General features: G+C 42.8%; 1 protein-coding gene across 2 annotated transcripts in view; it reads right to left on the bottom strand.

The window, feature by feature from the left end:
• Positions 1 to 1,295: 1,295 nt before the first annotated feature.
• Positions 1,296 to 14,407, bottom strand: part of LOC133508134 (potassium voltage-gated channel subfamily B member 1-like) — a 42,249-nt gene continuing 29,137 nt past the window's right edge. Inside the window, exons 1-3 of one of the 2 annotated variants that reach the window (XM_061833920.1) lie at positions 5,891 to 6,426; positions 4,192 to 4,263; positions 1,296 to 4,011 (exon numbers count right to left, since the gene is read on the bottom strand). In XM_061833920.1, the coding sequence (XP_061689904.1) occupies positions 2,266 to 4,011; positions 4,192 to 4,263; positions 5,891 to 5,926 (1,854 nt within the window). In that variant the 5' untranslated portion in view covers positions 5,927 to 6,426 and the 3' untranslated portion in view covers positions 1,296 to 2,265. Of the gene's footprint in view, positions 4,012 to 4,191; positions 4,264 to 5,890; positions 6,427 to 14,407 lie in introns of those variants that run through there. The other variant, XM_061833919.1, reaches the window with a different exon arrangement.

Here is a 14,407-nt window from a genome sequence, read left to right as displayed (position 1 = left end):
ACGTCAACGCTACTAAACATCCATCTGCACCGTTTTGATGACGTCACACAAACAATCAAAACAAGATTACATTGATTTTTTTTTTCATGTCAAGGTGCTCTCTTTTTTTTTTGGGGGGGGGGGGGGGTTGGGGCTGGGAGGAGGGAAGTCAAACGGCGTTACAGTTTCTCTGCACTTGCAACACAAACGGACAGAACCACGCTTCAAGATCGCACTTAAGGGACAGAGAACAGGGACGTAACGATAAGTACGTGGTTTATGAAAAATAATTACTGTGCACACTCCTTAATATTCCATCTGTTCAAACTGAGACACAAAACATCAGACAACATCAACTAAGGCCAGTTTTGGGGACAAACCAAAAGGGGGAAAAAAAGTTTCATTATCATAATTTCCCCTATTAAACAAACCACTTGTCCAGTGACAAGCATGTAAAAATAAATACTTTATGTTCATGTCAAAATTAATATTATTTTTGACAAATATTGAGATTATGTTCAAGTTGATTTGATGAATGTGAAACCTCTGGCTACAAATGGCAAAAAGTCGCAAAAGACTGTAAGAAGCTGTGAGATATTCCTGAAAAAATAATCATCTTTTTTTTTTATTTTTGAAAACAATTAATACTTGAGAGAAACAAAAATTTGCAGGAAATTCTAGAGCATTCTAAGTAACTACAGTATAGGCTTACATTTAAAAATTGGATATGTGTGTTTGGACAAGTAAAAAATATAGGAGGTATTATTAAGTATTAATAAATTAATATTCAAATGACTATCTAAAAATTTGACAAGAATATGAGTACATTTGGGCCTCACTTTACTACTTTTTCATTCAACAGCGAACTCACATGATTTCAGGTTTGCTTGTGATTTGAAATATCCATCCATCCATCCATCCATCCATCCATCCATCCATCCATCCATCCATCCATCCATCCATCCATCCATCCATCCATCCATCCATCCATCCATTTTCTTCACTGCTTATCCTCACGAGGGACGCGGGGAGTGCTGGAGCCGATCCCAGCTGTCAATGGGCAGGAGGAGGGGTACACCCTGAACTGGTTGCCAGCCAATCGCAGGGCACATAGAGACAGACAACAGCAGCACTCACAATCACACCTACGGGCAATTTAGAGTGTCCAATTAACATTGCATGTTTTTGGGATGTGGGAGGAACCCAGAGTGGCCGGAGAAAACCCACGCAGGCACGGGGAGAACATGCAAACTCCACATAGGCGGGGCCGGAATCGAACCCTGGACCTCAGAACTGCGAAGCCAACGCATTCCAGCCGTGATTGAAATACCTTTAATATTTTAAAGTGATTCTCCGGCTTTTCAGGAAACAAAAAGGGTTTTGTCTATAAAAGTCTTTTCATGCAGTGTTGGTGAAGCTCAGTGCAAAAGGTACAAATGTTCACACGAGCTTTTCCTGCCTTTCAGATGTTCTCAAGAGAATTTAGTGACAAAACGGTATCTAATGCTACAGACTGCTTCACTTGAGCTATTAGTTCGCATTTCTTGCCTAACACCCAGGAATCTTTTAAGAAAATTAACATTAAGACATTAAAATAAGTATTAATTATGACCGTATTAATGTCATCAAATACAGTGTCTCCTTGACTTAAGATTTTGTTTCATGACCACGCTTTTAACTCAAAGCACTTAAAGCCACAATCTGGGCCGGCCACACATTTTGCTCCTTCTGTTGTGCTTACCCTGGCCACCAGGGGGCAGTATAGTCCAGACATAGATATCCCACGAAGAAGAGTTTTACAACTGACGCAGTAAGCTGCTATAATAATCATCTTTTGGAGAAGATAAAGAATATGTACCTGTGCGTATAATTGTATAACTAATTAATCAAGGGTATAATATATTTTGTAGACGAGCAGAGCGATGTAATACTTGGGTAAAACTTGTAACTCAGGTCACTCCCAAATCAAGGCACCACTGTAACTGAACAAAACAATATTTCTAAAGGAATGCCGAAACTGACGGTCATCTGCTAATTACAGTGCATTATTTTTTTCATACAAAATCCTGCTAAATTCTCGTAAAAACAGAGTGGATTTCAGCTAAATGAATGGATGCAGAAGTAAGCAGTAAGGAAGGAAAAAACTTTTGTCTCTTCACAGGATCTGTTGTGCTGTATTTTCTGGATACTCCTACAAATGTCGGAAATGTCAGTCATATTCACGTTTATCAAAGTTCACTGTGCTTGTCATTGTCTTGTTCCTGTGTGCACTCACTCACGTCAAGTTTACGTTTTTGGATGACTCTTGTCTCCCTGAAGTGGCCGGACGTCCGCCATGTGGTTCTCCTCCGCGTCCCGCTTCCATGCGCTGTGATTCTCCAGCTTCCTCTGGAGCCCCTCCATGTGGTTGGCTCCCTGATGGCCAAATCTTGGACCGGTCCTGTCCAGGAGTCTCTGTGCCGGGCCGATGACTGATCCGTCGTGCAGGTGCTCCTCCTCGTCCGTGTCGGCGTCGATGAATTTGTGGATGGAAGCGTCGTGGAATGTGAAGATGTGTGCAGGTAAGTTGTCCGGGCTCTTGTTGGGCGTCCTGCTGCTCGCGGTCGTGTAGACAGACACCTCTGGGCTTTGGACTGAGGAGCCGTCCGAGCGCCCCCCCGTCCCTGAATCTCGCCCTCCTCTGAAACTAACCCTGACTGAGGGGCCCTTGAGTGGATTGTTACAATGTTGCTCCTTGGGGCTCCTTCCTGTCAGGGGTGTTGCACTTCCTTCATTCTCAATTTCCAAGGTGGGTTCCAGGGTTGAGGTGACCCTGCTGAGAACGGTGAAACGGGAGCTGTCTGGAAAGTCGGTGGCGCAGCTGATGAAGCTGTCGATGCTGGACATGCTCCTCACGTCCGTGACGGCTCCCTTCTCAAATTCCGCTCTGTGCCTGCCGGCTTTAGACGGCGGCACCTTTTCCTTGCTGTTGAGGTCCGACTGCGGCTGCATCTTGGCCACGTTGTCGTACATCTCCTCCAGCGTACGAGCACTGAGATGTTGAGGGCTTCCCGAAGGCTTCACTTGGTCCTGGTCACCTGATTCCAGGTTGTACTTGGCGCTACTGGGACTCCTTTCAGACGTGACTTGGGGCTTCCCCTTCTGTGGGCTATGCGATACATGATTCACTTGCACTTTCTGTCCCGTCCTGTCATCCCTCCTTTCCGCCATGATGTCCATGAGCTCTATGCTGCGGCCAAAGGCGTCTTTCATGTTCATGGAGATAATGCTGCCATTTCTCTTGGCCCTCTCCAGGGCCTCCCTCCTTTTGATGGCTTTCTCCTGCCTCTTTTGTTCTTTGTAGAACTCCGAGAAGTTGTTGACAATGATGGGGATCGGCAGGGCTATCACCAACACACCAGCGATACAGCACAAGCCCCCGACTATCTTTCCCAGTAACGTTTTGGGATAAATATCTCCATATCCTACTGTGGTCATTGTAATGGTAGCCCACCAGAAGGAGGCAGGGATACTTTTGAACTTAGTGTCCTCTTCATCCTTCTCCGCGAAGAACACAAGACTGGAGAAGATCATGATACCCATGGCCAGGAAAAGGATCAGCAGGCCCAGCTCGTTGTAGCTCCTGCGGAGCGTGAAACCCAACGACTGAAGACCCGTGGAGTGGCGAGCCAGCTTCAAAATACGCAGGATGCGCATGATCCGGAAAATCTGCACCACGCGTCGGACGTTCTGGAACTGCAGCACGCTCTTGTTGGATTCTGTGAGGAAGATGGTGACGTAGTAGGGCAGGATGGCCAGCAGATCGATGATGTTCAGGGGACCCTTGAAGAACTTCCATTTGTTGGGGGAGGAGAGGAAGCGGAGCAGGTACTCCATGGTGAACCAGGCAATGCAGATGGCCTCCACGTGGGCCAGCTGAGGATTGTCTGTGGGTTGTCCAAACTCGTCAGTGTCCTGCAGGTCTGGCAACGTGTTTAGGGACAAGGCGATGGTGGACAGCACGATGAAGAGGATGGAGATAATTGCCAGGATCTGGAAGTAGGCACACAAACACACACACACACACACACAACCAAATCATCAGAGAAAGAAGCCACGTTTATGCCGATTAGTCCTACAAGGACCTCGTCACTTTTGCCTAAAATAAAATGAGACTAGATTAGATGAGATGGGAGCAGGACAGTGGTCCAGCAGTTAGCACATTTGCCTCACAGTTCTGATGTTAGATGAGTTTGTATATTCTCGTAGTATTTGTGTGCGCTTGTCTTCAAGTTCTCCGACTTCCTGCAACATTCCAAAAACATGCATGCTTTCAGCAAAGTATCGGAAAGTACTGGTTTTACAAAACCCCACTTTACTCAGGCCCTCCTTCATTAGTAATGGTTAGTGAATTGGTGGGTGACACTTAGTAGTTTTAATATAAGAGTGTATGTGTGTTATGAAAATTCAAAATGTTTAACAGATTCAACTGAGACTTGTGATTGGAGATTGAAGGTCACATGTCCCACGTAGGCAACCTGATTGGTTCCTTGAACATATACATGGAACGTCAGGTGTGAAACCAAGGTTCTTTCAAATTTTAAAATTTTATATTTCTGTGTGTGAATGTACAGTATGTAGATGTTTATCTGGGAGCTAAGAGACTGTATGTGTGCCGTGTAGAGCAAAATGATTTCAAAAAGTTCTTTTGACCTCAGGAAGTCTTGTTTTTGCTTGGGCAAAAAAAAAAGAAGGATGTTTTGTCAGTGTGACTTTTTGTATGGAATATCTGCATTGAGATATGTGTTGGACACTACAAAAATAAAAGTCTGAGTACAAGTTAGTCGTTTAATCAGTTTAAAAAGCAACTATGTCTAATCATTTTTACAGTGTCGGTGATTTTTAAAAAAAGATGTAAAAAAATGGAGCACCTCTCCGCTGTTACCTGCCATCTGTGTTGTGCGTTCGGCTAGTCCTTCTCAAAACCTTGAACCAGCGCCCTACAAGCCTCCATTTTGAAAGCCAAATTTATCACTCCCCAAAAAACAAAACAAGCACGGTCGGCACAAGTTGTGCATCGTGTCTGATAATGAACTGTCCGATGGCGTGCTATAGCACACGTGAGAGGCCTCTCAACTCCAAAGTTACACAACGGCACATGAAGAAGCTGGAACATATGGGGAACTAGATTCCACTCTTTGAACTGTACTTGAATCCATCAATCCCATTTGAGATGGTGTCTAAAAAAATCCGTTCGTTCATGACCCATTTAAGTTCTTTCTCCAAAGCATTGATTAAACCCAACGTCTGCATTTCAAAAGAAATAAGGTCAAAACTAATGTGGTCTCTCGGGCGCATGTACATGTAATGTGTTTTTGCTTCTCAACAGAGAGAAATATTCTGAGCGGGCGGGGAAATGGCATATTTTACTGATTTGCATTTAAACATGCTGCAAAATGTTTTTTTTTTTAATTCTTTGGCAGAAATTGTTGGCACAAATTTACAATGGTATGGTTAAAAAAGTGATCAGTTGAGTAAAACTTACAAGTCCCTTGGAGAAACTTTGTGTCCACATCTTATTACTCTTCAAAATAACGTTAAATGCTGTCACATAACATTTCCAGTGTCTTAGAAGTGCTCCAATTTATGAGTTTTTCCAAGTTAAGAGCTGTCAATTGCGTTAAACTTTGAATTCCACTGCTTGAATGAATTGATTCAAAAAAAGAAAATACAGATCCACCAACAAAAACAAATTGTCGTGTTTTTTTTTGTGGGCTAGAACAACTTGAGCAATTTCAGTTCATTTTCATGTGGAAAATGTTTTTCATACAGATATGAGTAAACTGGGTTACATGCTTGGATGAGGAATGCCCAATAAATGATGAAACAGAATGACACATCTTAACTTAAGTGCATTATATGTCCAACTCACTTTGGGAGAAGTCCAAACAAGTCTCATTAGTTGCATTTTGTCGCCCCTCTTGGCAGTGGGCGTGGCCAGGCCACTGCTCTGGGCGGTGACACCTGGCACCGGTCACAGCTGTTTCACATTGGCATTTGCCATTTCGTTGGCTTGCGTTAGTGAGTTGCATTCACTGCCTGTTGGACTCTCCGCGTCTACGCGTAAGTTAGAGTAACCCTAGTCACAGCGATTCTGTGCCCTTTAGTTTGATCCTGTCCTGTTGAGTTTGTTGGTTTGCCCCAGAAGGATCGTATTTTGCCGTATGTGTTTTGGATCCCGACGAGCCTACTGTTTCTGTGTTTCTGCCTTGTCAGACTGCTACACCGTGTATAACCCAGTTTTGGGAATCAACCACATTGAACATTATGCCTCTGCTTTGAAGTCCTGCATTTGGGTCACCCCCCAGGACTGTTGGTTCATGACACATTTTTATGGTGAATTTTAACGTTGATGCTTTTGCTAGTTAGCATCTCATGTAAATGGCTAAACCCACAGCTAAGGCCACTGTTTGCGGAGCAAATTGGGGCACTGGATCAATACACACAAAAAAAAACTTGTCATCACTTATTACTGTTAACTAATAAGCAGAGCTTGTCCAATTGTTGCACTGAGGCCTTTGGCCCAAGAACGAATCACAGCTGTGATGAAATACAGCGCAACATCAATCCCTCTCATGTGATATTGCTTAAGTGTGGCATATGTCAAAATTATGGCGACACATGATGTACGTATGAGTCTTCACATCTGGGTCTTGGGTGGTATCAGTTTTATTCCAATGGTGGAAAGGAAGTGAGTAACGGTGACCTTTGAGTAATTTTATAATGACATAATCTGCTGAGCACAATAGGATGCGGTCACGGTGCCAGGGGTTAAGCAGTCCTGTCCTCAGTCTTGAGTGTGAAATCCAGCACAAGGTCAGTGTAGATGGCTGCGGGATTATTTCCGCTCATAGGCGCTCATAAACTTTAATTCATCGTGACAGGAGAACGCTCGCGCACCCACCTTGGCCTTTCAAGGGAGAAGGCCCACAAGCAGGGAAAACCTTGCGGAAGTGCGCAAAGACTCTGGGAACTCAAACAGCCATTAGAGGGCCAAGGCAGCGTTTAAACTCCAGCAGGACATTCCCTGAAAATAGCTCACTTTGCATCCCGAGAGAATCGAGTGATGGATGAAAAAGCTCACATTTGACTCATTCGAGGTCGCTCTCTCGCCACTGAATAATCACACCCGAGGGAGTCAAACAAGTCAACGTGACACATGAACAGCACCCCGAAAGGTGACAGGCCAGACTCGCACTCATCATTGTGGGCAATATGCGCGGCTGTGCAAGTCCAAACCCCGAACGTCCCACCGGAATACAGCATGCGGTATTTTTAAGGGAGAAACAACAACAACAGAGAGCCGAGCGCCATTTTTTCCTCTAATGCGGGCTGTGGGGCGGAAAACTCGCTCATCAAATCGGGTCTAATCAAGCTGAACGCACGGAGCCGGCTGCCGGTCTAATGAATCACGCTGAATGCAAACGACAGCGACGAAACAGAACGGAGGCGTGTTGTGCCCGGGACAACAAACCGAGCGTGACGGGCGACAAAAAACCTGAACGTTCACCTTTTCCAACCCTGCCCCCTTCACGCCCCCATGCTGGCAGTAGACACAATCGAGACGCGATGACACCGGCGAGATGCAGATAGCGAACGCGATCATCAGGGCGTCAAATCTTGAGAAAGAGCGGGAATGAGGCACACCCTGCACTTTGTGCTCGTTGCGAATGTTCTCAGTGAGGCAATAGCACCTACATGATGTGTGACTGGAGGCTCCTATGCAAACGCAGAAATAACTTTACACTCATCGCGCCAATACAAACGCTGATGATGATTCTCACTTTTGATGAGCTGATATTACTTTTGAGGCTATGCGCCTGTTTCTAAATACATGTTTGAAGAGGTGGCACGGTGGCTCAGCTAGAAAGCGTTGGCCTCACAGTTCTGAGGTCCCGGGTGCGATTCCGGACCCACCTGTTTGGAGTTTGCATGTTCTCCCCGTGCCTGTGTGGCTTTCCTCCGGGCACTCCGGCTTCCTCCCACACCCCCCACACCCCCCCCCCCAAAAAAAAAAAACATTAATTGGACACTCTAAATTGCCCCGAGGTGTGATTGTGAGTGTGACTGTTTGTCCCCATGTGCCCTGCGAGTGGCTGGCAACCAGATCAGGGTGTACCCCACCTCCTGCCCGTTGACAGCTGGGATAGGCTCCGGCACGCCTGGTGAGGATAAGGACTAAATTGTAGCATTATGTTAAACTCTATTTCCTTTGCTGTCTTTTTTTTTGGCCAATGCTGTATTTTGTTGTATCTGCTACATTTTGTTAATCGATGAAAGCATCCCTCTCTTCATATCTCATGCTTTTTAGAATACATACTCTTTTTGATCATATTACTTGTACTGTATGCGGTCTTAATTGTCTTTTTAAAAATATTTTGTTTGTCATATTTATTGTTTTTATGCCGTTTTAAATGTTTTATCTCTTTGTTTTCAAATGCCTTTAATCTTGTAAAGCACATTGAGTTGTGTATGAAATGCGCTATACAAATAAATTTGCTTTGCCTTGCTATCTTTGAAATCAATAATGTGTATACAATTTTCCAGGATCGCTGCGCACTTTGTTGGGAATGCTAACCATTTAGCTTGCGGCTAATCAGTGTTCCATGAAAACAGGCTGTTTGTACAGAATTGGAAGCCACAAGGTTCAACAATATTAATTTGAGTATAAAATTCTCTAGCATCGTGTGCACTTTGTCATTAATATTAATGCATTACACTGTGGGGAATTAAGTTTTGAAAGATATCATAACAGTACAACAAATACTGGAATCAAATATGTAAGAGTTCTCGTCTCGGCTCATTCTGCTGTCATTAAAATTACCGAGTTACTTTGTGTTTGGTCCCGCAGCTAACAAACAAGGTGTGATGAAAATATGATGTCCTTGGTGGATGTAATTATAATAAAGCGCAAAATGAACCAGCGCCTTCGTTTACATTTCTGCGGCAGCCGCGGCTTTTCAGACCAATTTCCGCCAACAAAGTTCTGCTCTACTTAATCCAAACTTTTATCAGAATCAGCACTAAGTTTTACAGATATTATCACATTAAATATGCCTAGTTTTCCCTTAGGTTATTGTGAGGACTGAATACAAATGTATAAATAATCAAAGGGAAAGAAGGTGACTCAGATTGCGTCGTGGAGATGAGGCCGAGATGAAGCGATACGAAGATTATACGCGTGCAAACAACGCAACGACATTTGGTGGCGCGAGATGACGAAGAAAGACAAATCCCCGCATCGTCTTTTGGGTTTTCCGCCGCGTGAAACGCTGATTCACGACCGCTCCGGAGTCGCACTTTGCGCAACGCGAGCTGAATCAATAAAAGGATTAAATCTCTTAGTGGCTCGCCTACTTTATTGTCTGTCGAGTGCAAGGAGGCATGTGTAATCCTCTTACTCCGCCGCATCTTTCTGTGCTTTAGCAATAAACGATGGCTGACCTTTCTCCCACCAGAAGGCTGAGAGGGACTTCCCCCTCTGGAAAACACCGTCTCTGTTTTATTTTTTCAATCCTACAGCAGGAAGCACAAATGGAATTTCACTACCTGCGCACAAAAGTCCTTGCGTGATAAAATAATAGCTGCAGTATGATCACAGACCTTCGCCCAGTGTTGCAATGTCCATCTTGTAAAGTTCCACTCAGGGCCCAAAGCCCAGATAAAAAAGAACCCACTCGTTTTTCCGTAATGTCGCAACAGGATGGGGTTGGTGTTAAATCGCGTAATGCAAAATAGAACCATCGCGGCAAATCCCATCCACGGACTATTTATCAATAATGCATTTGTTTCCTAAAGTCTCACGCTGCAGTCAGTGTGACTCATTGACAGGACACAGAGAAGAATGTGCAGTTCAACTCTAAATTATTCATTCCAAGGGCCAAATTCCATTTGTTTGGGGAGCTTCTAGCTGGAAATGATGCAAAACACTGCAAAAAGCTTTGGCGAATGAATGAAAACAAATTGCTGCCCTTAAGTTTTTCTTTTTCAATGGTTATACCTTCCTGATGTACAGTATTTTAATTCTTTGAAACTAATTACCGTAATTTCCAGCCTATAAACTGCAACTTTTTTTCACACACTTTCAACCCTGCGGTATGACTGTTGTCTGTCTCCATGTGCCCCGCGATTGGCTGGTGACCAATTCAGGGTGGAACCTGCCCCCTGCCCGAAGATAACTGGGATAGGCTCCGGCGATCGTGAGGATAAGCAGCTCAGAAAATGGATGTATGGAAATGATCATCTTCTCATATTCAACTGCTTGCCAACAGGAACAAAATAACTGTCAAATTCTGGCTGAGTTATAACAAAATGACAGTCAAGCATACAGCAATTAGCCCCATAATTAAATCTCCAATGACAACAGTGAATACAAAGAATCAGTCAAACATCATTCCTGACAGCAAGCTTATTAGACATTAGACTTATTAGAGATGTGTAAATCATTTGAAGGCCACGAAAACCTCGAGAGGTTCAGTAATTCCAAGATAATTGATTAAGTTTAGATAGCCAAAATAAGCTGATCTGAACGTGGCACTATAAAGATGCAATTACGAATATGTCCCATTCACTCATTCCATACTACTGTGAAGAAGTGCTTTTAAGCATTCAGATAGACTAAAACAATTAACATCTTTAAATGCAGTATGATCAAGAGAATACAAACATTATATGTGCCCATTTACTCAATACCAGCTTCAAAACACATATTTTAAATATTGCAGCCAGGGGCAGTTTTACGATTCCTGGAGAGGAAACAACTGCTTCTTATACTGTAGCATGATAGTTTGAAAAAAAATAAAAATACAAACAGCAGTGAGCACTAATTTTGAGCAGGATCTAAAGATTTTTTTTGTAGCATTCAAATATTGAAGAAACAGACTAACATACTGTAGGTAATATGTTCATTTTAGTATCGCCCCAAAGGAAAAAAATGAATTCAAAAAAATAATGTGCTACCTCTCAGGTACATTCGACCTTTGTGACAAAATATTGTGTCCTAAAATGTGCATAACTAATAAAAAAAGCACTCTAGGTGATGATAACACAGAAAATTCACCCATCCATTTTCTGAGCCGCTTATCCTCACGTGGGTCACGGGAGTGCTGAAGGCTATCCCAGCTGTCATCGGGCAGGAGGCAGGGTACACCCTGAACTAGTTGCCAGCCAATCGCAGGGCACATCGAGACAGACAGTTGCACTCACAATCACACCTAGGGGATATTTAGAGTGTCCAATTAATATTGCATGTTTTTGGGATGTGGGAGGAAACAAATCCACGCAGGCATGGGAGAACATGCAAACTCCACACAGGTGGGGCTGGGATTTGAACCCCCGGTCCTCAGAACTGTGAGGCCAACCCTCTACAACTACCAAAACAGACACAAACCATAATAATTAATAATAAAATAATTAAGACTTGGGCTGTTTTGCTCAATATTTTTTTCGACATCAATTTGTCTGTCCCATCTGCTGTCTGTGTGATTGCTCGTCTGCAGAGTAACCAACTATATTTATTGTAATTACAAAATGTTTGTAAATATAATTCATTACATTTTGACGAGGAAATGTGTGATTAAGTTCCAGTTATTTCAAGATTATAGTTGCACTTGTAAGGGATCAGCAAAAGCTCAAATTTGATTCCTAAACTGATTGATTGATTGATTGATTGATTGATTGATTGATTGATAACGACTGATTCTAAAGCTGCCACTGTGATTGGCTTGCTCTGGTCATGAGTGATTGTGCTGCAGTGTCAAACATAACATATTTTTGCCAAATATGACCTTGAAGAATGAACCTTGCGGTGCAACCTAACCTATTAGTTTATCTGCAATTTGGAAAAGGTTTCTATGGTTTCAGTTTCATTCTAAATTAAGAAAAATAATGAAAATATGATCAAATGGGATTAGTTACGTTACTTTGAGAAATTAATTGAAATAGCTACACAGTACTATTGCATTTTCAACAGAGTAGCATTAATTAATTAAGATTAACAGTAATATTAATGAACTACATTTCCAAAGTAATCTTCCCAGAATTTCTCATCTGTGACGTGAAAAACTTTGCACTTTACTGTATCTTATGTATAACTGTGTAATAGACAATCGAGTGTGCGCAATATGCAGAGAAGTCACAAAGGAAGTGTACAAATATACCAGCATTACAATAAATCACCAAAATACTGATTAAATTTATTTAAGGGATAATTTTCTGCTAATCGCTACAGTATCTTTCCCGTCTCTTTCCAAGTAGAAGACACAGTGTCATTCATGGTGTCCCCGATGGACAAGCGCTCCAGCGCCCCAGACAGATGTGCCCCCAAACTGCCACCTGACCTTGGCCGGAAGCCACGCACACACCGACCGGGCAGCGTGGCCCCCGTGACGAGGACATGAAGGAGATGGACGACAGAGCTCCGGGCCGAGCGGCCCGTGCACGCCGTGTGTCCTTTTACTAGTGTGAAGGTGGTGTTAAAATGAGGACGTGTCAGGGTGGGTGTATGCAGGACTCTGCCAGCACGGGATCCATCCAAATGTACTGTACAGTACTCGGTAAAATAAATGAAGAAATAAATAAATAAAATAAATACGGTATTATTTGAGATGAGTCATTTCCAAAAACTGCAGGAAATTGTCCAGTTTTCATTTATTGTTTGGAAAACGTTTTGTTTACTCCTACTAATATTTATCCTTGTTCAACTATGTCAGTGACAGATAGTGAGACGCTGAACAATTACAGTAAACGCTCTGAAGATCACCAGTTAGTTGTTAGAGATGTGCAGATCATCTTTTTTCACACCCAAATCTGATTTTTGACTTAAAAATTTGGCGACGACGAGTCCCGATCCGAAACACACACACACACCACACACACACACACAACACACACACACACACACACACACACACACACACACACACACACACACCACACACACACACACACACACACACACACACAAGGAAAGAAAAGAAAACAAAACAAAAAAAGAAAAAGCCCCAAAAAACAAATAGCTATTTAGCATTTGTCAGATAGAAATATTTTTGGTAATCCTAATTGACCAAAATCAGGAATATTTGTGTTTCATTTCACGTCTGTACTCTATCTGCTGTTCCTGTTGTGCGCGCCCTGGCCTATTGGGGGCAGTGTGGTGCGATGCATGCATTGAACCACATGTTTGCAGTCCAGTGTAAAAGAATCGAAGACAAAAGTGAAATATCCCCGCCCCCCTGATCCAATGCTATTCCGAGCTCACCCTTCAGAGGGCGTTTTCTCTGCCTGTTAGCATTAAGATCGCAATTTCCAAAACAATCGTGTGTCTCTTGTATTTAAATATACAATGTGTGCAGTTCTTTTTGTTGTATGTTTATTATTACATTAAGGTACACCTAGATTGTAAATAAACTTTTTGTACCTTTACATTATATTGTCACTTTGTGAGATTTAAAATAAAAAAAAAAAACAAAAGACATATTTTCACTTGATCATGATCATCTGAAAATCATGTGATCGACCAAGATTTTTGTTTATGTGATCAGAATGTGACTTCCCTAGTTCTAATGTCTTTTATTATTGTTATTTTTTTTGGTGTGTCTTTTTAAAGTATCGACTCGCTTGGTCTTTACTCAGCCTGGAAGTGACAGTAGTGTTGGAAAGCAGGGGAGCAGAAGTGATGAGTCACTATTAAATCTGTCCAAAATGCAGCGTTTGGCAGCGCTCTACTTGCAAATCTTGGACTATCCATTTTTTTTTTTTTTTATTGAGCTCAGTTTTGTTTATGAAGCCCCGAATGACAACAGCAGGACCAACAAATCTCACATGAGTAAGCGAAGTGGCCAGAAACCGTTCACAACAGGAAGAAGCCTTGAGCGAACTCCGAGTGAGGACGGCCATCTGCCTCCAGTTTCGAGTTTGAGAAGGGCGGCCGCGGGTCCTTTTCGACTGGGACGCCCTCTTACTGGGTTTCTCTTTACGCAGGTTATCAGTCGATCTATACGTTGGCACTAAAGATTCAGCACCACATGACCCGCTTTTGACCCGGATTTTAAAAATATTTTCACATCCATCCATCCATCCATCAAGAAGTGTAGTCACGGACTTTGTAATAGTGACGACAGGTATCCTGAAAGGCTAGTTGGTGGAATTCGATTCGTACCCTTTTCAAAACCGAAGACCCAGTACGAAAAATGCCTTCGATGGGTCAAACTTTGTGGAAGACCGCATCATCAACTTAATCCATCTAATATCAACCGGAACACATATGTTTGCACGAAGATATGCCCTAAATTTTATTTTTAATACACGTCTCGTATAAATGAATGAGATGTTCTCCGCTGGTATAACACTGCTACGTGCGAACGATTGCCACACTTATTCTTTGTTGAGC

This window comes from Syngnathoides biaculeatus, chromosome 10 (assembly GCF_019802595.1).
Source record: "Syngnathoides biaculeatus isolate LvHL_M chromosome 10, ASM1980259v1, whole genome shotgun sequence".
Lineage (NCBI taxonomy): Eukaryota > Metazoa > Chordata > Actinopteri > Syngnathiformes > Syngnathidae > Syngnathoides > Syngnathoides biaculeatus.
The sequence above is the reverse complement of the archived record's forward strand: the minus strand, read 5'-3'. Positions and strand labels throughout refer to the sequence as shown.